This window comes from Xiphophorus maculatus, chromosome 12 (assembly GCF_002775205.1).
Source record: "Xiphophorus maculatus strain JP 163 A chromosome 12, X_maculatus-5.0-male, whole genome shotgun sequence".
Lineage (NCBI taxonomy): Eukaryota > Metazoa > Chordata > Actinopteri > Cyprinodontiformes > Poeciliidae > Xiphophorus > Xiphophorus maculatus.
This window is the reverse complement of record NC_036454.1, coordinates 7,783,770-7,807,595: the sequence shown is the minus strand read 5'-3', so window position 1 is coordinate 7,807,595 and position 23,826 is coordinate 7,783,770. Positions and strand designations below refer to the sequence as shown.

The 23,826-nt window shown below is 36.6% G+C and overlaps 1 protein-coding gene across 15 annotated transcripts in view; it reads right to left on the bottom strand.

Annotated features, from left to right (window-relative positions):
* LOC102234946 (potassium channel subfamily T member 1-like) overlaps nt 1-22,853 on the bottom strand; it is an 82,789-nt gene extending 59,936 nt beyond the window's left edge. For 7 of the 15 annotated variants that reach the window (XM_023343455.1, XM_023343456.1, XM_023343461.1 and 4 more), the window contains exons 1-4: nt 22,585-22,853; nt 19,836-19,868; nt 17,966-18,014; nt 16,296-16,463 (exon numbers count right to left, since the gene is read on the bottom strand). In XM_023343455.1, the coding sequence (XP_023199223.1) occupies nt 16,296-16,463; nt 17,966-18,014; nt 19,836-19,868; nt 22,585-22,651 (317 nt within the window). In that variant the 5' untranslated portion in view covers nt 22,652-22,853. Of the gene's footprint in view, nt 1-16,295; nt 16,464-17,965; nt 18,015-19,835; nt 19,869-21,176; nt 22,115-22,584 lie in introns of those variants that run through there. The other 8 variants (XM_023343463.1, XM_023343466.1, XM_023343470.1 and 5 more) reach the window with 3 other exon arrangements.
* Nucleotides 22,854-23,826: the final 973 nt, after the last annotated feature.

The following is a 23,826-nucleotide window of genomic DNA, read 5'->3' as shown; positions in this document are numbered from 1 at the left end:
AGGTTTGAATATGAAATGTACAGGTGCACAGAAGATATTCTTTGAGCCTTTGTTCATGTAAAATGGGTGCGGTGATGCCTATTGGTACACATGAGAAACAAACAGCTGTCTTACTAAAGAGTAACTGATCTAATTTTCCTCACTGCAGCTGTAATAAGAGCAAAGAGCCGAGTAAAATTAAGTGTTCTGTTGTTTTTGAGGTCAACAGTGCGCTGATCTTATCAATCAGAAAAATAAAAAAATACAATACAGACTCTGCTTAAGTTGATTTGCTCTTCAGTTGACATGATTTGTGTTTGAACAGTTGAATAAACAGAAAATAAATAAAACATTCAAGCCTGGATTTGAGGAAATGCAAACAATTCACATGTGTGGCATAATACAACTGACAGTGTTAGCTAACCACCACTAATAACAATGTTTGATAAATCTAAAAAACAAAAAAGCCAACTGATAGTTCCCTAAATCTTTTTTAACACATACAATTTTTTATATTGCCCATTTCTATTCTCGATTTGTCTGCCATACTAATGACCTAGAGTTTGCTAGATGATGTTTTCTTCTTCGTAATGTTTGTTGCTAATAATATTGCATCTTCTGCACAGGCACCACTTCCACAACTAATGCATTTAGGAAGCACATGGCACACAGTATGTTCCATATCCTATGATATTTTGAGTTTTGCCTCCAGGAAACACATTACCCATCTGGTTATGTTGGGATGCAGGAGATGAGAGTGTGATTATTTAATTCCCAATTGGATGTGGGAGTCTGGAAGATGTATTGGCTGATGCAAACAAATGTGAGATCTCTTCTATCTATGAGCCGTTTATTATCTTTGAAAAAGATTGGTGTTTAATTTACATCATTATGTTTCCTGGACTGAAATGACTTTAGTTTAGTAGATTTTCTCTTACAACTCCAGGTTTTATGACAGTATTAATGCAGATTTATTATACTGCATATAGAGAGCTGCCCCAGCATCTATTAGTGAAAGTCAATGTATCATGCAGAACAACATTTAGCATTTCCCACTGGTTTTCTGACCTTCAATTTCAACAAGGCTAAATTGGGTTTGGAGTCATTCCTGGGTCATTATTCTCATTTCAGAGGTAGGTTTGCTGCCACTATCTTGTTTTTTTCTTGTTCACTTCAGTTTATGCAGGGATTCCTTGAAATATTCTCCACTGCACTTCTGTTTTCAGGGGGATTTTGTTTTTGTTCAAACACAAAACAAAATTTGTTCCATGACCTACTCAGTCTCAAGAAATGTTTTTTACACATCCCAAATCCTATATGTCTCTGTGGGCTGAGCTGAGAAGAAGAGAAAGTCTATTAGATTAACCAATGAGCTTCCTTCTCATCCTGCAATGGATTGTAAAAAGTTAAAGTAAATGACCGTGCTGCCCTGTTGCCCAACAGGTTTGTATAAAGTATTCACAACATATGTGCCAATTCTGGTGTTATTAAAAAAAGATTGAAAAAAAGATCCTCTGAAATTAAAGGGTGGGTTTTAGTCAAATTAATTCAATAAAAAGTTTAATTTTTAAAGTATAGATGTTCTCTCTGGGATTAATAGCATCAAACCTTTAAGGGTTAAGCTAACAATTTAAAATAAACAAGAGAGAACACCAGTATTAAATAATGAAAATGTTTGATCTAAGAAAGTTAATCAGAAACAAAAATGAGAAAACACTTGAGCACAGAGACACTGTGTGGCTAAGGGAAGAACTACAGACGGTGTGTTGCTGATCTCATAACAGAGCGAGAGAGAGAAAAATTAAAGTCACCGTTTGCTTCATGTGTTGTACAGCTAATGACAGATGGCAGTATAGCTCTAGGTTTTGTTTTCTGTGAGGTTGCACTCATGCACAACGCTTGGATCAGCTCCTCAAACCTGTTCTCCCTTTCCAGGCATAGCAAGAATCTACACAATAATTTACAAATTGAACACTAATGAAGCAGAATGAGAAAAAAAGAACAGATTGAACGTCGATACGAGGGAAGGTTAATGATAAGCATGATAAATCAAATATGCCGTCTCATGCTCACACTTCATATTAATACACATTATGTCAGCCCCAAGGTAAATCCTGATGCAGGGATATGGCAGATATTGACATGAAGCAGCAAGGCATATTAGCTAAAAATTGGCCACAGCTAAGGGGGGAAAAATCATCTTCAAAATGCCTGGAGTAGCTTCATGAATTCTGCAAGATCATAACTATCTTCTGACATGATGGCACAAAAAAAAAAATGGAGACACAGAAGTTTGTGAGAGCTATGATGTCTCAGAGCTGCCAAAGATCTGACATTATGAAGTATACTATGAAGTACAAAATACTGAGAATGACTGATTTAAATCAACTATAGTTGCTTTAAATAAATAGTTATACAATATAAATAAATGGGAAAAATATTTTGTTTTTGGCTCAAACCGGGGAGAATTATTTTGCTCATTAAGATGGTTGAAGATGATCGATTAGCTTGTGATCCCATCAGTGTTCAACAGTCACTGGGCACGCCTCAGCTCCTGCTTTACTGCATAAGGGCAATGAGAGCTGTGGTAATGCTTCCTCTGTCAAAACATATTAGGGCGGTGAGCTGGTGCTGCTGTGGGCGAGCTGTCTGCCTGAGCACAGTGTTGCACAGAGAGGAGGAAGAAGTCTAGCCAATGACACTGGCAGTCTTACACATATACACACTTCCAAGCTACACAGGCAGTTATTTTTTTCCCTGCTGCTTCGTGGCCTGTGGCTCATTTGTGCAAAAAGGCTAAACTAGCCATTTGTTTGCTGCAACCTTGCATAATCTTTAAGAAATGACAGGCAGTGGGAATGTTCACTTTTGTTAGACTAGTATGCTACAGACAGTGACTTCTTCAAATTTAAAAGAAAAATCTGTCTTTTTAGCAAAATGTCTCTGAGTGCTTTAGATCCTTTTGTTGAACCTTTGTTATGCCCTTTTACGCTCCTTGCATGAAGCAGAACTCTCTTTGTGCATCCATATATATAAATATATATATAAAAATATAGAAATGTATACATTTCTTGTAGATTCTGGATTTCTTTGAATCTCAATATTGTTCCCAAAAATAATGACCTAGCTTGTTTTTTTGTTCTTGTTTTTTAACCCCTAAATCATTTTTTGGCAAAAAAAGAGGTAGATTTCTTTTTCTTTGGCAAAATCTAAGGCTGTTACTTTACACAGGGTGAAGATATGCAATTTTTAAAAATAACTTTGCACTATTTTCTCTTATGCTGTAACACATAAGGTGTGAGGTTTAAACATTATATTTAAATAAAAAATTAAATATATATATATAATAAAGGCAAAGTCAGTCAAATTCCCATTTTATACTATTTCATCATGTCATCATGAAATAATAAAAAGTCCCTAACTGATACCTATTTGCATTGCATATTTTATGAACCGATGCACAGCTTATTTTGTATTGTATTATGGAATTTAATCTTTTATTTATTTTTTAAAATTGTGTTCTACATCAGGTATTTCTTGGATTTCATTTGGGTTACAGTTGTGTTTGGAAAATGTTATATAAATAAAGTTGACTTGTACCAAATTAAAGATAAATCACACCTGAGACAATCATCTGTGATACGGCGCCATCTATTGAGAACGTTTCAAACATTTTCTAACAAACACAAACCAAATCTTTTAGCCTAACACACTTCCCTCTTTTATTTCAATGGCTTGTATATATCAGGACACACTGGGCTGACATAGTAAAAGTGTCTTTTTTAAAAAAAAGACATTTCTAGAAAATAGCAAATTCATAAGGAATCTTAGAAAAGATAAATCCAAAGATCGCTTCAGAAGATTTCTTTATGTAGGAAAGATCTAACGTTTATGTATACCTAACTATGAACATGCAATCAAATAATGATTTGATTAAATGAAAGAATCTTTGACACCAAAACCATCTCTATCCCAGCGTTCCTCAGCCTGGATCTACTTCTGATTGTAGCATTATGAAACACTTCCCTCAGAGTTTCACTGCTTGCTTATGAAGTTGTCTATCGAACCACTTACTTGGCAGCATTTTAGTGCAATTAAAAATGACATCTCTTTCCATTTCTGTTTTCTTTTAATTAACCTATCTGCCTAACACACATTAACCTGCAGGAACAGGACAAGCAACACTGAGCTGAAACAACTAATGCTTAATAATTAGATACAGCAGATATCTCCCACAGTATTTGCTGAGTATTTAGCACGGCAAAAATATCTATAAACAAATGCAGTCAACTAAGAAATTCATCCTGGCTCTGACTGGTTGTTTCTGACTGGGAGCAATGTATTTCTGCAGATGGCAGTAGGACCACAGGGAGGAAGCAGAGAAGCTCAATTTAAAAGTAAAAAAAAAATCACCTACTGCAGCTTTAAGAATCAGCTGAGCATCTGGTGAGGAATTTAACACTATAATAATCAAATACGCAAATATTTCCCACCAAATTAATTCTGTCATGCTGTCAGTTTTAGGCAGGAGATTTGAATCAATTTTGTAGCAATGGTGCTTATAGTTTTGAAACAGTGCTGGTCTGAATTCATGTTGATAGAAAGTGAATTCAAAGGAAATATCTTGAGTAACATATCTGGTGAGTGCAATATAACACTAACATATCTGACATTTCCTTTTTAATGTGTTTACTTTGAATCATACTTGGGAACAGAATTGTGCTAGTGTGTATTTTTTAATTACACTTAAGAAATAAAAGGAATTTTCTCAAATTGCACAATGTGATGACTCCCAAACCCTATTTCCTGTTTTGAATTAGATGCAACTTACAGAAGCCTGCATGAGTCCAACCAAAGAATGTCAGGCTTAAAAGTGACCAGAATTTTAAATAGTGAGGACAAGAATTGCATTAAAAAGATTACGGAAAAAATGCTACAGTTATTAAACTTCGACTGTGTTTATATAGAAGATAAAAAATACATCTGACAACTGACAGGCAGCCGAGTCGTGAGTTTGAAAGGCTGCTGCTGGGCGTTTTTCTAAACTAATGCTGCAAATCCATAATCAGCAAAGCAGAATGTGACAGTGATTATGATACATTTCCCTAATTGCTTTGGACAATAAAAAAATGAGAAGCAGGCAACTGAGGACGGATTGATTGAAAACTACTTTAAAAAGCTAGAAAGAAAAGACAGTTGTAACTGACTTTAATTCTATGTTGTATGTTATACAAGAGGAAAATATTTTGGATTAATAAAGCCATTTCTTAGAGCTAGTATATCCATGGGTGAAAGCTGTACAAAACGCCACAATACCAAAATCCTCTCCAATGATCTGCCTCCATCATTACCGCCATTTAAGTCCTGACAAAATCACCTCCACTGATCTTAATTACACTGGCAAGACAAAGCAGAGGAGTTAAATGTTAAATGCATCAGAGAATTCCAGTCCAAGTGTTGTAATGGTCCAGAACATGAGCTAATTCTATGGGGTACATAAATACAGACTTTTCTCTCTTTTCAGAGCCTGTCCCCTGATGATTCTACTTTTAATTAACCTTCCCATGTGTGTTATTCTCCTGGGAAGTGCCCCGAGCCACTGAAATGTTCACACAATCCCACATGTAGACGACTAAAAGCCCCTTGGGAGACATAAATCAGAACAGAAAGTGCTAAAAATGATATTTTCACAACTTGAGTATGTCTGTAGCAAAATTCCTTCGGCCACTGTTTAGCAGATTGTTTATGTTCCCAACAACAGACTCAAAAAAACACCCTTACACAATACAAAGCATAATCTAAAAAACATTATGTGGACATATTTGGGTTTTCTGTGCCACTGCAGTAACAACAATAACCCTTGCACTAACAACATGTTTAAGACACAGCCATTAGGCTGCTGATGAGAACAAGTCTGGAGGACTTTCAGTGTCGCCCACCCACTCTGTGCTGATGGTGATGACTAATACCACCTATGGTCTGAACTGCAAGCTCTAGTAGCTCCACATAAACAGAAAAGTAGGCAGAAATAACAGCCACTTTAAAAAGCAGAACATCTTTCTGATGACATTACTAAATTGGATTCTAATATGAGTAGCTCTTATGGGTTATAAACAAATGATCAAAAGAATGATCTAGAATAATAAAAAAAAAAAAAACTCTGTTTTATCTATTTGGAGTTGATTTTTAAATGTAAGGATAAACTGTAAGAAATCAGGTGCTCAGTTATCACAAAACATATTATTTATTTAGAACTTTCAGTAGCTATTCTATCTGCTCCCCTGTTTCCTTCCTTTCTCTTATCTGTAATCGACATAATCCTTCTGTTCCTGCGGGTTTTTGGGTTTACTGCGCCTCATTTCTGTGTTTGCCTTTGTTCCTGGTCTTATCAGCCTCGTAAACATACTGAGATGGAAATAATGCAGGCATTGAGTCCCAGCAGTCCCCTCTGCTACAGAATCGGTGCAAACAAAACAGCTGCTGCCATCAGAGCATGACTATTGTCTGAGGACATTTTATTTCTGCTTATGACTCTGGATAACAGTATCTGGCTGAGTCAACCAGAACCCCCTTTAATTGAACATGTCATTTTGATTTACAGTATCACTGGAATTGGGCTGCTTTGAAAAACATCCAACAAGTTTACATCACATCATAGCTTTTGTTTCCAGTACAATTTAAACAAATTTCTATATTAAACATCCAAAAAACAAAAGAAATGCCAGAGAGAAACCAATGTCAGAGAGTAGCAGTTGCTGTCGGCATTAGTGTTTCATCTTCCTTTCAAGTGCCACGTTTTGACACTGAACATGCTATTAAGAGTTGATTAAGTGACCAATTAAAAGTGTTCACTCTGTTTACATTGTGTCAACCAACACACTGTCTTGATTAAATGAGAACCCCCCCCATATAATGACAGATATGCAGAGTTTTTATATGGATATATGTAAAATACAAGGGCATCTCAAAACATTTCTGTAATTTAACTAAAAAAAAGTTTACTTAATACCTAGATTCATCAGACAGATGTTTATCATTACCTTAAGATTATAGCTCATAGACAACACCTGAACTTCAGTTTATGAGAAAAAATAACATTCCATAAGACAAAGAAAGAGAGTCACTTTCATGCAAACATTTGTTCATTTATGGTCTAGAAAAATTATAGGGAAGACAGTAGACTATCAAAGTGTAAGAATGGTAAGTGGAAGAAAAAACTGTGTTTGTGTGTTTTATGTCATACTGCATAAAACACTAAAACACACATTGTGGCAATACTTCATGCAAAACTAGTCCCAGACGATGATTGAGCGCCTATATTGTGCAGTACAAAGATATGTTTTACTGCAGGCTGATATGTCTGCATTAAAAAATGCCTTTTATTTTCTGTTTTGTGATATTCTCATTTTCATTAGCTAAAACTTATAATCATCAAATTTAACAGGCATAAATTCACAGATTATTCTGTGCATAATTAAATTATTAGTTTAATATTTCAAGACGCAATAAAGTAAACTTTTTAGTGGCATTAAAATTTTGAGATGCGCCTGTATGAGGAGCCTAATTTCTGTTTATGACTCTGAAAAAAGATTTTCCCCCTTTCATGAATGACAGTGTGAGAAATAAGCTCACATAAAAAAGCCAAACACTCAGTAACAGATCCACAGGTGTGCACACTACTGTACCCACACTTTGAACCCCCCCTCTCTCTCACACACACACACACACACACACACGCACACACACACACACACACACACACACACACACACACACACACACACACACACACGCACGCACGCACGCACGCACGCACGCACACACACACACACACACACACACACACACACACCCCATCTGACACACTAATTGCTTGTCAGACACATAGCTTCAGCTTGATTGTTCCTCTTCAGCCCCCACACACTCAAGTTGTCATTATAGCCCTCTGACACTCAACCCTTATAATAATGACAATCTAGGAAGGATATTTCATGCATCACACACACACACACGCACACGCCTGCACAGATTCAAACTGTACTCTCATTTCCACATTGGAGAAACAAAGACAACAGCACAAGAAGTCACTGATTCTAGCAGCACAGAAGGGCATGATACTGTAAAAGTGACAAATGTCAACAAACTCTGCCAAAGCACACTCCGGCAATTTCATTCTCAGTGACAGGCGCTGATTCACACGCGATGTGGTGACATTAGAGCAAAGTAAAACTCGACTACTTTGAAGATGCAAAATGTTATCAGCCTTAGATAACTACTGTTAGCTGAACTAGGAGCATCAGCCGGACGTACAGATAAGATTAAGATTATAGCTAGTAGCTTTTTAAAGTATGGATAAGGTTACAGCTTTGCTTACAAATCTACATAAAGATAAAAACTGAATTTTATTTGAAATATTTTTATTGTGATGCTAACTTTGGGCCATGAGACATTAAAGTAGTGCATGTAGTGAAATGGAAGGGAAATTATACATGGTTTTCAAAACAGTTCATGAATAATAAAATTCAAGGTGATGCTGATATTTTTATTTGCCTGAGACAAGCAATAAAATATATTATAATACATGACTGTACAAACAAATCTGTGGTGTAGATTTGTATTCAGTCTCCTTGAGTCACTGTAAAACTCAATTTTCTTGCAATTACAACTGCAGGTCTTTTGGGTTAGTATCTTTCCACCAGCTTTAGACATATAGAATAAAAATTATGCCAATATGTTTTGCAAAGTCACTAAAGTTCAGTCTATGAACCTCAGTTATCAACTCATTTGACCACAGTTCCTGCCATTTTGTAAGAATTTACACTGCGGGATGGTGTGAACTGAAAACAACTTGCAGAACTGGATATGTTAGAATTCCTAAAATGAATTGAATATGTTTGGTCTATGAATTAATAGCTTAAGTGCACAATCACTCATATAACAAATGATTTTTTAATGTATTGTTTATTAAAAGTAAATCTTTGTGGAGCACAAATTAGCATAAAGTACAAACTGAGATTCAGTACAGACCAAAGTTAGAGGAAATGTTCGTATGGAAATGTCTGGATTTTCAGTGCCTTCTGTTATTCTCTATCACTATTTTCAGCCTTCTTCAGGTCATAGCATTTGACACACTTGAAAAAAAAACTATTACTACCCTCAGAAAACTCCTGAATATTAGGATTTTGGAAGTCAATGATGCTTTGGTCCTGGTTAACACATTCAGGCATCGAAATAGATTCTTCAACGTGTGCAAGATTTATAAAGGCAGATAAAACCAGAACAACTTTTAGAGCTTTAGCTGTTTTTCAACCCAAACTCAACTGAGCTCCTCAATCAAAGCCTGGAGTTTATTGGTAGTCTGAATAATCATGACAAGCAAAGAACAACATAACAGATGTCATAAACAAAACCCACTGAGTTATTTAAAAACTAAATACTACCAGCAATAACTGGGTTTCACCTTGTAGTCCAATTTACTCCAGACTGGATGTGAGGCAGAACTGATAGAGTTATTCTTTAAGACTTACTCATATAAAAAGGAGGATGATCATGAAGGCAAAAAGCTGCAATTTACTCCTCAACCTCACAATTAATGGCAATCGGTTCTACTAAATTCTAAGTTATTCTGAAAACTTCTGATGACAAAAACTTTTGCAGCTCAATACAAGTTTTATTGCATTTGATGTGTTGTATGGATGCACTTAACTTTTTTTTAATACAGCTGATATTAGTAACTGCTGTACTGTGGCACAGGTGGTTCAACCCGTTTGTGCACTAATCGGAGAGCCGGAGATTCAATCTCCAGCTCGTCCACATTCTGAAATGTCATTTAAGGAGGGACCGTTTCTCCTGAGGCCAGCACAGGAGATTGCATTTCTTTTCTTCACCAACGTTATGAGAGTGTCTAAGAATGGAATTACAGAGAAATAATATTAGAGGCTTTGATTCATGCTCTGGTCAAAGATTGATTCTCAAGTTGCTATTACTTTAAGAGTTGGACATTTCACATTCGAGTTAAAGGATAATGTTTGTTAAATGATACATTTTAATTCCTTGAACTTTTTTATATTTTGTCGTGTCACAACCACCAATTTCAGAGCAGCTTATTAGGAATTTTTATGTTCTATAATAACACAATATGATCTATAATTATTAAATAGAGGGCAGGGTATATAGCTGTCAATATTTTGTATTTGTAACTAACACTACACACACCCCTTTACTGGATTGTGATTTTTTTTTTTTTTACAGTAATAGGTAACAATAGGCAAGCTGGTCAGAGTTGATAGGAAAATGAAATCCTTGAAGAAAATCCTTGCAGAAAAACTTTGCAGTGGCTCCCAGTATTGCTGTCCGCCCGGGGAAGGATGATTGTAGTCAACATCCGATGGGCACAGAATATCAAACCAAGACTAAAAGAGGAATTGTTTTTCTTTCGTAACCGTGTTTTTTTTTTTTTTTACACTTTCAGAGGGAGAGTATTCTAAGAAACTAAAGCTGGAGGGAGTGTGATCAAGGTCTGCAGCATGCACTGAAGTACTTTGGAGGAGAAATTGACACATTTGCTGCATTTTCCCCTTAGCTAAACTAAATGTTAACTATATAGAGCATTAAGTATTCATATAAATGTATTTTGTATGGTCACTGCATTTTGAAAATCTCCATAGATCTGTTGAATAGAAGATCATTAAGCTATTGCAATGTCATCTGAAGATTGTTTGATCATTCTACATTAGAACAATCAAGTGTTTACATCTGTCCATCAACCTCTTGTGAATGGTCCAGCACAAAAAATTCTAATAAAATACATTGGACTATGTTTTTGGAACTTGACAAAATGTACTAACGTTCAAGAAGTTTTAAATTATGAATAAAGAGTAAAAATGGTATTGTTTTTTTTAGATGATTTGACTTACAGTCAAATCCAGAAGCCGCTCATCTTAGACGAATCTTAGATGAGTTACAAATTGGTCACTCTATGGCCTTCAACAAACTGAGAGAAGCAATGTATACATTTGTTACCGATTAAGAAAAAAAATGTGCGTCCACATGACAGGATGCAGCAGCACGAAAAATTATGTTGTTGGTATGCCGGGCCAATTGGTGGCACTGTAACACTGGCACAGAATGATACAGAAAATATTGAATGCTGCCATTTTTGTTATTTGTGAGAGTGAGGAGCCTGAGATGGAGTTATGATGTCATTGTTTTTAAATAAGACATGGCTGGCATGGCCAAACCAGCATTCTGAAATTTATCTACTCTGGAACCCAGTTTCAAAAATGATCGTTTCTGGTTTCACAAGCCACTGAATCTGTGTGGATTCACAGCCTAAACGACTAAAAACGTTTGCAGATATACCCAATATGGCCTCTGTGTGGACAGAAGCTAACATGATTAACAGGGCTGACCGCAAAGCAACGCAATCAAATCCCATGGACAATGCTGGTGTAAAATAATAATAAAAGAAGAATAAAAAGAGGTTTTAGAAGGAGACCTTCAACTATCAAGCAGTAACAACCAACTGGATGACTTTTCAAAACCAATAAAAGAACCAGATAAAGGTTTAAAACTGATGGTAAAGATAAACCATAATTACATACAATAAAACCCACGATTTACAGGTACAGTCCTCCAGTGAATGATGCCCTCAAAATCTGGATCACTGCCCCAACAGGCCCCAAGCAATTACACTGGACCTCTTTACAGGCCAGCTTGCAACCACAATAGTTCTGGGCAGATATAAATCACCTCCACCTCTGCTTAGAGGTGATCCCAGAGGACAGGTAGCTGGCAGAGCCTGACTGCTGGCACTAATTATTTCTCACCTGGCCACTGGCAGTCAGAGACATACACTGCTGCTGTACCCTCTTTACCACTGGCTGTATCAGAGATAATATATACAGGGTCATGTTGGACATTAGTGACTAAAGCGAAAGGGAATAAAACAGAGGAATTTCATAGATCATTGTATTTTCATAAGGTTGAACTTCACATCATTTTGAATTCTACTGCAAAGTTAGTTTCAGGATTCAGGATGGAATAAATATTCAATGGATTTATTGTCCTAAGAAAAGGTGGTTTCATCATTATAATTAGATTTTTATTTTTGTATTCCTTACATTTTCTTTTGCGGTTCACTTTGGTCTTTTAAGATTGATAATAATTCATAAGCATGTCGACCTGGATTTGCTATCCATGATCTAATTCTCAAAACAACCAACAATTAGTTGTTAAAAATATACAAATCAAATACATAACTAATACATTCTCAGTGATTTAAAATCAGATAATGCCGTATCAATACAGAATTTAACTATGTGTTTATCTCTATTCTTTGAGAAGAAAGAAGGGAGGAGTTGGCAAGGCAGATAAATGTGTAAGTATAAGTAGCGAGAGCCCATGTTTTCAGTTCATAATCCCCATTTTTTAAATGTTAGGTCACTGAAATGACAATATTATGTTTAAGATGACAAATATCACTTTCATGTGTTTTTTTCCTGTGTTTCTGTGAAAGGCCATTGGTTTACCTGTAAAAAGTCAGTCAGGATGTTGAAAGCAGAATTTGCATGAGACATCACAGGACTGAGGAATAGTGCTTACAGGGGTCTTTCTTTAAAGTGCAAGTAAAAAGAAACAAAAGAGCAAGAAGCCAGGAGAAGCAAAGGCAGAAGAAAAACAAACATGCACGCTTGACCTGGTTAATGCTTATATTAGCTGTGGTGTTCAATAACAAGTCTGATAATCAAGTCATTTTGCAATCCGCACTAATTTCTGCTGCCTTTCGCAAACTAAGTTAGTGATCTTCAAAATGAGAAAATTCATTTCAGCTTGAGTGAAAATGATTAGCAAAACTTTGGGATATTTCACACAAGCATAAACAGTTTAGCGGTGCTATTTTCTAATTGCGACCAGAAGCTAATTTGCAGTGGATTGTAAATCAGGGCTCTAGTGGGTGCAATTCCAACACAAATGGGCAATGCATCCTACTGGTGTTTGTCATGTAAAATGAAATGTTTTGAGAAGGCAGCTTCTTTGTTGCTAGCTTAAATGAAAATCTCAATGATACAAAACACGGATGAAACCAGAAAACTACCAAGCAGGCCCATCTTTTATTACTGTGTAAGTGTTAGTGAGTGTTAGTGACAAAGCGGAAAAAATGAACCCTATATAGGAAAAATGTAGAGAACATTTATCGGCTGGCTGCTCTTCAGTCAGTCTTTCCAATAATATGATGTGCGGCTTTATTTCTACTTAAAAAAGAAGCCATGGTTTTACCTCTCATCCCAATAGACTTGTTTAATATCTGTGTCTCTAAACACGACATTGCTGCTGCAGGCCGCGCCCCTTTCCTAACGAGTTTAGAGACTGACACAGAGTAATGGTCAATGGAAGCAGCATGGATTTTGTTACTGACTACACTTTCACATATAAGACAAGCTGTTTCCTGAGATCCATTTTTTTAAAATCACAAAACAAATTCTTTTCATTTTTAACGTGCGTGTTGTAAGATATAAACTGCCAGGATTTGAGCAATGCATAGAGAAAGCTTGGAAATTATGCAATAAGCAGTGACCATTAATGTTTTTCCACAGATTGCTGCTTTGATCTGTTAGCTATACTAACTATAGTGAGAATTGGTGGAAACAAGTGAATGTAAAGCAGGAATGTAAAGAAAGAATCTGCTTTATTTAAATTTTTTGTTGGTATTAATAATGTATTAATGTTTTGCCAACACCATTAGAGATAACGATGTGCTTAGTGAGCTAACACTTGCCCCTGATAATAACCTGGAAGCCATTATGCCTTCTACTCAACACCCAGTGTAATAAATACAAGAAAAAAAGACTAAGGCCATTAGAGCACTGGACTGCATATTCTCCTTCTTTGCATGCACTGCAATCTGACAGACAGTAAATAAACTAAAAATTAGCATCACAATTAATTAACCTCTTAATGGATAAAAAAAATTGAATAAAAAATGTTGTCTGTCAAGCTCGGTGTCATGGTTTCAAATTCCACTTCAGGAATTAGAAAACTGCCCACTCCTTCACATACGCATGTGAAACTGAGCTTATTTGATTTGAGGAAGCAAAGTCTCCGCTCTAATGCAATTTTTGGCCTTGTCCGAGAATGGTATAGGTCTGTGGTTGCATCCATCATACATACACTCACACATACACATACAGATATATGTGGATGCCAGCTTTTTCTCAACCAATCGTTTGTTGGTAGCCCAGCAACAAGCTTTAATTTCCCTTTGGAGCTAAAAAGTGATCAGCAAAAACAGGAACCAACAGGAGGAAGCGTTCATATGAGCCAAACAATCATAATATTATAATAGCTATATATACAACATGGAACAAAGCATAAATAAAACAGTCAGTTCAAATAAATGCCTGATTTTTTCAACACTTTTATGTGTATAAACTGTTGAAGGATCCACTCTACATTCAAGCCATTGATAAATTTTTCAACATTAAAGAAAAAACTGGCACGCACCACTGGAGAGAATATACCTGCCAACAGAGAAATCACTGGACCTATTGGGAAAGCAAAACGACCATTTGTGGGGGAGGGGTGGTCAAAAGCCCTGCCGTTCTAGATGCTATGTGCAGACAAAGGCCTTGCACTGATAGAAAACCTACTGGCAACAATTTACAGCAGGAAGCCCCAGAGACGCAGAGAGAGTGAACACACATAGGCATGAGAGCAGCAGAGCTGGTAAACAGAATCGTATATTTACTTATAAATGTTCTGACTCAAACTGAAATCTGATCATATTTATTTTTCATTCAGCTCAGAAAGCCTAAAATAAATCACAGTGTATTTACTGCAACATGACTTCTGTTGAGAATAAACAAACCTGATGTTCAGCTTTCACAACAAAAAATTATACATTACAGTATAGGAAGCTGAATGTATTACAGTAAAGTCCTCTGTTTTATCATTTTGAAAAGTACAATTTTGTTTGTCACAAAAAATGGTGTCAGTCTTTTGGAAATCTCAGTTAATTAAGGTAAGGGTCTACTTTAAAGAAAATACACACAAAGCTATATTTTTACTGTTGGTGATGCTTATTATGCCAAATTACTTTTGTGTTTGTTTTAATTTAATAATAATTATTATATCACCAACCAGCTCTGTAATATAAACGAATGATGGATGATTCAACAAGATCACAAAGGAGATGCAAAAGAAAGAAATCTCAGACAAACTGTAACTAAAAGTACAAAATCTGTAAAAAAAAAAAAAAAAAGCCTAAATGAGGTATTCAGTTGAGATATGTTCTCTTTAATTGTGCCTCTGGTGTACATGCAGACCTGCTCACACTGGTCCATGAGGCAACATTCTTTTATGATTATGTCATATCCAGCTAGTAGATTAAAATACAAGTTAACATGTATAAAACATGTAGCGTAGCAAGTTTATTGGACATACCAAAATAAAAACACAGCGACACAGCAGTCTTCTGTTTTCTCGCACTACGGCCAGAGAAACAGCGACTGCTGACCCTTCAGTGAAATGACTGCATTTCAGCACCATGGAGAGCTCCTAGGGTACTCAGCGGCGCGGTTCAGGCTAATTCTTCCTCTCATGGGTCATAAACAGCATCTGTTGGTCTGCCTCCCCAACAGCAGCACTGACAAAAAGTCCTCCCAGTGTTAAAAGACTCCCAGCATCCCCAACACTAGTTACTGTGGCGCAAAATAGCAAAATGTTTTTCAGCTCTAAAAGAATTCATATTAAAAAGGAAAAAAAAAAACTAGTCACAGTCTGGTTTTTCTAGCTTTTTTCAGCTAAGTCTGATCGGTTTATGGCTTTGTTGTTTCAGGGACAGATTACTTTAATACAGAATTTCTTGTGGTTAATTCTCTGTCTTTCAAGCACAAAAAAGATTTCAAAATGTAAAAAGTAATTAGAGAAGGTTTATTAAATCATCCAAAAAGTAAATTTCTCTGCTGCCATTTTACACATATTAAGTGTAAAGCAGTCAAGGTTTGAAGAATAGCAAAACCCTTTTTCCCAAAGAAACCTCTTACAGCTCTGTTTACTTTCTATGTTTTATTTTAACTACTCATAAAACCAAAATATAAGGTCCTGCTGCTGTATCTAAGGGCTCATAAGAAAAACTAATCATGGAAAATGTAGCAAAGCCATAAATAAAAAAGAAAGAACAAGTAGTGTTGTGGACCTCACTTAATATATTCGTCCTGGGAGAGAAGAATACACGCGTGCACAGAGGCCAGTCTAGAAATATCCAGTGACAAGCAATCAGACGTTATAGCACAATAAATACAAGCTTTTCCTGCTACCTGTCATCATTCTGAAACGTCTGGTCCCCAAGCAGCAGGTCCCTGAAGCGGTAGCGAGGTGGAAGAGGAGGCACCTCTGTATCCACATCTGCCATCTTAAGAGACGAGATATCCAGAATAACACCAGAGTTGCTGCTATTGTTTTTCTGCAGGGTCTCAGAGGAGGACCTGCACAACAAGAAGCAGAGCAGCACCTGTTCCATCAACATGTAAGCGTTTGTAGAGCAACTGTCACATTTTAGCATAATTTTACACTAAAACCTTATGTGCTAGTAAGATGCAAAGTTGGATATATTAGGATGATTAGAATCTTCATGTGAAAATGGAGGATTTAAAGCTTCTTGTAATCGTATTATTAGTCCTTTGACCTTTAGGCAAATACACTTCAATGTATTTTACTAGAATCTTATGTGACAGATTGGCACAAAGTAGTGCATAGTTTTAAAAATGACATGGTTTTCAAATATATGATACATATAAGCCTGAAAAGTGTTGCATGAATTTGTAGAAATCACTTTTCACTTTAATTACAGCTCCAAGTCTTTTCAGGTACAGTGTTTGTCTACCTGCTTTGCCTATTTGAAGACTGAAGTTTCTGCTCAGTCTTCACAAAATATTTCAGACTGAGTCACAGCAGATGGAGAGTATTTAGACATTTGCAGTTGAATTTAGGTCTGGCCTTCAACTGGGCCATATAAATTATTTAAACCTGTATGTTTAGGGTTGTTATACTGTTGAAGATGAACCTCCACGCTGGTCTCGTATGTTTTGCTGTCTCTGACAGGTTTTCTTCTCTGTATTTAAGTCCATCCATCTTCCTGTCAGCCCTGACCATGATGCTGTTTAACAAGTGTGCTGAGGGAGATAAGCAGCGGTTGTTTCACTTCAAACAAATTGCTGTCTCTTCTAAATAGCTTGTGTAAAAGAAAACTTACTGTTTTTGTAGGTTATCAGTTGTTCATTCCATATTACATGATGAATTGAACAGTGCTATGTGAGAAGCTGAACACTTTAGCTATAGTTTTACAACCTAAATGTTTACTTTTGTCTTCATGGTGTTTGTTCACTTACGTTCTCTAATAAACATCGGAGGCTTTTGGAAATCGACAGTATTCAGACTGAGATTAAATTACACAATTTAATTTTACTAATTGGGTGAATTCTGAAAACAGTTGTTTTGATTTTGAGAAAACAGAGTAAAGGAGATAAATACAAAGGTAGCAATTTCTTTATACTTCCCAAATTATACACTACTTTGTGTTGAACTGTCACATAAAATGTGAAAACAATACAGGTTTGTTCTTGTAACATTACATAATCTGGAAGAGTTCAAAAGGTATGAATACCTTTCCCAGAATATTACAGTGTTTTTCAAGCTAGTAAACAATCTGCAACAAAACTGAAAAATAAAGATTGAAATATATCTCGCTGTGGAAAAACGTGTTTCTGTTGGCTGTTTCTCAAGAATAGCATACTGTAGCATACTTTTTCATGAAACAACTGAATATACTGATGTAATATCAGGATTCTTTTCAAAACACCAAACCATTTTCCTACCATCAAAGTGGACAAAGTGTTAGACAGTCTACAGTTTTGACTTCAAAACAGTGCCCGTTACTGTTCCTAGCACATCAGAGAGTCACATGTTGGGAAATGCTTCAGGAAATTACCTGTCGCCATGGGAACTTGATGATCGGCGTGGAGGACTCATGATTGCCTCTTGTGGGGGGGGGGGGTTGAAGCAAGAAATTAGAGAAACAGAAGAGGGAGAAACATGAACAAGTGGATTCAAAGATGATTATTGAACTTTCACTTCTTTAGGACTTTGCAGGAATACCATATGATTACATAAACTGTTTCTCAGTTAAAGACTGCCCAGAGGTAAGCAAGCTCTCTCTCTCTGTCAGGTTGCTGCTCCTCAAACCGAGAAGAATTACACTGACACATTGTAATGCAATTATAATTATGGTGTATATTCTGATGACAAGGAAAGCAACAACGCTGGAGGGGTTAATTGGCCATTATCTACATAGAGAACATGTTTATTAAACCCACCCTAGAGTAGGATTTAATTTCTGGAAACATGGTAAGGTGGAATCCTCATATCAAGGAGATTCTAAGCCTATTTTCTGCTTATGAAGCAAATGGGGAAAAATAAGTAATTTCAAAAATAGGACACCTATTTCTGTTGTACCTAAACTCTACACCTACCCAATATATGAGCTGTCACACTGAACATATTGAGACAGATTCGTATTTGTGGAACTTTCTTTATCGCTTTTGTTTTTATTCATTGCTCAATCACTAACTAGGCAAATGGTAGGTTAATCATCCAGATCTATGCACTATGCGTGTTTGTGTTCCTGTGTGGTCATCACAGTACAGTGTGGGCTACTATCACCAGACATGATCTCCCTCATCAGTGCTGACAAAGACCCTAACAAGTCCTGACAGAGGAAGGGCAGAGTGAGATCAGCAAATAAATGTTGTGAAAAAAAATAACTGGAAAACTATAAAAAGAAATTAACATAATGTGGAAATCTCCCCTTTATTTAAGAGGGGGAAAAAAACAGCTGATTCTTTAGACGTTTACTTAATAGATGCTTTCAAGTCATACATTGACTTTTTCTGCCCTTTATGCCCACAACAAATATAACTCTTTGTAATCATGATCATAAAACTGCAGGAGACTGAAGTAAATACTGAGAAATAAAGATTATGGATCAGAATGTGGGTTAATTTTGATAAGGGATATGATAATCGTTTTCTTAATATTGTACAGCCTAATTCAATATCTGTAAAAAGCAGCAGATGTGCTTAAAATTCTGTTTTAAAAGCCGCAACTGTTTCAAACTTACTTAACTTTGTCATCATATCGAAATAAATTTGCTGCATGTTAAACAAAGCTGTTTAGCTCGTACTGTTCATTCTGAAAAGAATAGTTAAAACATTATGACACTTGTCAAATACAACATATGTGGAAAAATGCATCTTTAAGACATAATTTAGGAAAACACAACATCAAGGACTAAATATGATCAGATTAAAGAGCCAAGAAACCTAAAAATTATCAAAGTGGGATATATTAATAAATCGGCATTGTGCTTTCCATTTTTTCATGGTGGAAAGTAGTTTTAAATCACGCATTTATGACATAAAAAGAATTTCATGAGGCATGCCCATGTATGAATGATGAAGCAAATTGACAAAACAATCTTTCTTTTGGATAATTGTGGAATGAAAGTGTAGCTACACAGAAAAGGGATGCAGAAAGCCCTTTTACTACAAACACAATTAATGCTGGAAATGTAGATGAGCTCTGTGGAAGTAAACAGATGAAGATGACAGGTTTCTACTGAGCTATCAGAAAAACTCTCTCCTTTTGTAAACAAGGTTAGCACCAGGATTAAGTAACATTGGATTTAAAGGAATAGACAACCTGAAACATTTAATGCCATGGCTGAGACAGATGACTCGAGCAGGGAAGCAACAGTCAGGCCATCATGCAACTCTGTGCACGCTTGCGAATACAACAATTACCTGCAGAGGGCCACACTTTTTTTTTCTCCGTATCTGAGTAGGGAAAAGAAAAAGACAGAAAACATTTGACTGCAGAGGCCTGACCATTTTAAATTCCATTTCAGCCTCCACATATGTAGCAACAATTTGAAGCAATCATTTTGGGCCAAAGCTAACTGCAGACAGGCATGCTGTGCTGTAGAGTGTGACTGGAAAGAATGGAAAGAATCTTAATTAGCTTGTGAAGTGTTATAACAGTGCTGCATCACTTTCACCAAAATCCTAAAAAAAAAAAATACAGTTGAAATCTTTGACCAGCATTACAACTTTAGGGTAATGCTTGTGACTTCTGATAGCACTGCAACAAAACTGGCTGCCAGCAACATGAAGACACATGGATGTTGCTTCGTGCCACTTGTCAGAGCAGCATCTCAGGGACTGTTTCCAATAAAGGTTTAAACCCTTCAAATTGCCTTATTACTCAGTATGTAGTTGCTGCTATCTAAAGAAAAAACATTGGATATGAGTAGTTCATTAAATCAATGTAGTGTCATAAATTGTTGGCTTAAATAGGACCTAAAGTAGATGGTGACATTCAGTAGCGGTAGAGGTTTAATTCTCTTTATCTTCCAAATTTGCTCCCGTATTTTACAATATAATTTGATATATATGCTCACAAGTAAACACTGATTAAAGCAAAGATTGTGCAATCACTGCATGAGGAGTGCTGACGTTCAGACATATACCAGTAACAATGCTGTTCAGAATTGGAGCATAAATTGTTTCTACCTGAATAATTGAATCACATTTTTTTTAATCACCTGCAGTTATAAACTACTGCAGTCAATTACAGGCAAATTGAGCTCATCAAGAGAGTGCCTTTACACTCCTGGGTAGTATGCTTGTTTGGTAAGTCTTCAAGCTACTGTTCTCAGAGAATACTTACCTAAATTTCCTTTAAAAAGTTTCATTTTATGAACCCAAATTCAAGATATCCCTACTCTCCTTGGAGCCATTGTGCAATGCTTTGATTCCTATTCTTCAGCAAGTTTTGATTACATTTTATGTCACCTTGTCCACGTTTTTTCCCACATATTAAAAAACATTTTTTTTCTCAATTTTAGCAATGAAAATGAATGATTTTGTAAAGGTTGAAGATAACTGAAAAGAAAAAGAATTTTTTTTAAATTGTAGTCTACAAGGAAATATTCCATGCCCTACTTTCTGTAGAAAACAAGCTACGAACATCAATAAAAAAAAGAAACAAATTATATTTAGTAATACAGACGCCTATCTCAGAAATGTTGTGACAGATAAAACACCAGAAAACATGCACAATGTTCTTAGAGCAACTTTGTTTACCTAAAGGTGTCCCCGTCTTAATCCGAGGTCCCATCATCCTAAACACAGGTTCGGTTTAGATAACCTGCTTTAAATAAACTGTGCATACACCACTGCCTCCATAACGCAGCCTGTTTTCCATCAACAAATCCCAGCGAATGCTCTGCCATGTCTAAATGATGACAGTTACATGATGGTTCAGGTACGGGGGAGGAAGCCAGATCCGGAGCTCAGTCCAGCGGGGTTACCTTAAAGATTCGGTTCATTCAAATCCAGCGTTAATCCTTTTCACAAAAAGAAACGGTCAGTTTTACATATTTATATACAGGCCCGCATGGTGCATTAGCAGGTTTGGTTTTAGTTAAAAAAAATAAATAAGTAAATAATAATAATAATCCCAGCACTCAAAGCTGATTGGTTGACGCACTTCCTAAAGGGTACCGCTTTTACCTGTACACCTGACAGTTAATCTAAATATCAATACGCGACCCACCAATGCACCGCCGGGGTCAAGACTTCGCCGTCGCTTAGCAACAACTTTGTTTGCTACTGTTGACGAACTACATAACTTAGCGGAGGGACGATTCGTGTTCACCTAACGCTATTTTTAGTCCACATGCTGAAGGTTAAAACTTGATTTCTCCATTTCCCTTCTTTCCAATTAGCTCGCATTCTCTGTGTGACCGCTTTCAGCCGCGCTTATATAATAACCGCGCTTGATCTAAAAAAGCAGCTGCAAACCGAGCCGCATCTTGGCGCTTTCTCCGCTGGAGTCCTCTGCCATGTTGCCTCTGCCTCTCACACAGGGACGTCATGAAAGCGGCTTGTCCTCCCGGTTTTCATGCATCCCTGTCCGCATCCTCCCTTGAACAGTCACAGCGGGGGGACGGCTGCTGATTTCCCAACCTGAAGTCACTCACTGGAGTCTCGCCATCTACTGGACAACCTTGACGTAGTGCGTTTTCTGCTGAGGAAATTATTGCGTTTCATGTTGAGAGGGATTCTTTCATAAAAGGGCTTTTAGTGGAATGAGTTATTATTGCCGTAAATCTGTGTCCCTATTCATTTAAGTATTCATCTTGATTCTTGTATGAAAAAAACCCCTGCTTCCTCTTGTTACTGTAACAGAGTGAAATATCAGTGTTGCTCCATTAAATTCAAATGATGCCCACATCAGTCAGAGTCATCTGGTGGTAAAGATAGAAAGTGCAACTGCGGTTCTACATCAAGAAATATTACTGCGTAAATGCAACCGTAAAACATTTAAACCCAGATTTAATCAAAAGCATCCCCAAAACAGAACCAACGCACAAATTACAAGTTAGCATTTGTTTCATCTTTGTGATTCAATAATAGTTATGAAGCCACAAGTCTGCAACAACTTCTGCTTGCACACACGGCAATAAAAGTAATTTATCTCATAACATACCTGCAACAGCTCTGTCTTCTGCTATTTGTCTCACAATAGTCCCCCTCAAGTTGAAGAAAATATTCATTCTGTGCGCACAGACAGGGCGAGTGGGAGACGCCGCTGCTTCAGGAAAAAGCCGTGCCGCTCTCTGTGTGCGCCTTCCTTGTGTTCAGTCCCTCCACTTTTCAGCCCATTATTCTCCAGGGGGAAAGAGCTCTGAGCGTCATCATGTTGGAGCCCACACAACCACTCATGCTTTCACTCAGTCGCTCTATCTCGACGAGGATCTGGATTCCCACAGACTTCTGGATCACCTTTTGATCCGTCCGATTTGCTGTACGTCACAGCCCATTATGCGATTCTGCTGCCAATCAGTGGATGTTTATACAGTTAAATCAAGAACTGTGATTGAGTCATTTGTTTCCTGTAATGGTGGTTTATAGTAAAATATCCAATTTTTCCCTAAAGGGTTTAGTCTCAATCTCAATATGTTTCCCCCCAATTACTTAATCATTTCTGCACATCTTCAAAGCTCAAAGTCTACAGTAAAGCAATATTTTCTTTCACAGAAGTTTCTCGTGAGCTGTTTGAAATGCCTTTTTCATAGTTTGGACTTTTTCGTCTTGTTAATGTCATCAGTGGATATCACAGTGAAAGCACATAAACTTTTCCTATGGCTATTTTGACACACTGAGCAAAGAAATTATCAACGAGGGCGCAAAAACAGCAAGTGTTTCAGCTGCGTCGTATCTGACTGGTGGTTTGCTGAAGGCCGACTGTCTCTGTTTCTGTAGAGATCACAGCTGACGTTGGTAATAATCTGCACAGTTCTGGATTCTGACCAGGAAATACAGTTCAGTTAGTTCAGAAACATCAAAACGAGAAGAAGTTTATGATTTACATTTAAATTAAATCCAAGCTGAAGAGTTACGATTTGTTGACTTATAGTTTTATAAATTACTCAAAATTTTAAAAAAAGTATTTTAGAAAGCTGTATTATACTTTTTAAATAAACGATTTATGAATAAACTTATATTATTTAAAGATGGATGAAAAGACCCATAATCTATGGAGAGTGGAGAGTTTTAATAAATTGATGACACATTTAAATAATTATTCATAAGAGATATTGTCATTTGGCACTCTTCACTCTCCATAAGAGTCAGGACATACTGGAGCAGCAGTTTAGTATTAAGCTTAGAAAATATAAATTAATCTAAGAAAAAGCAAGTTTATCCTTATTTTAACCCGGATTAGGGT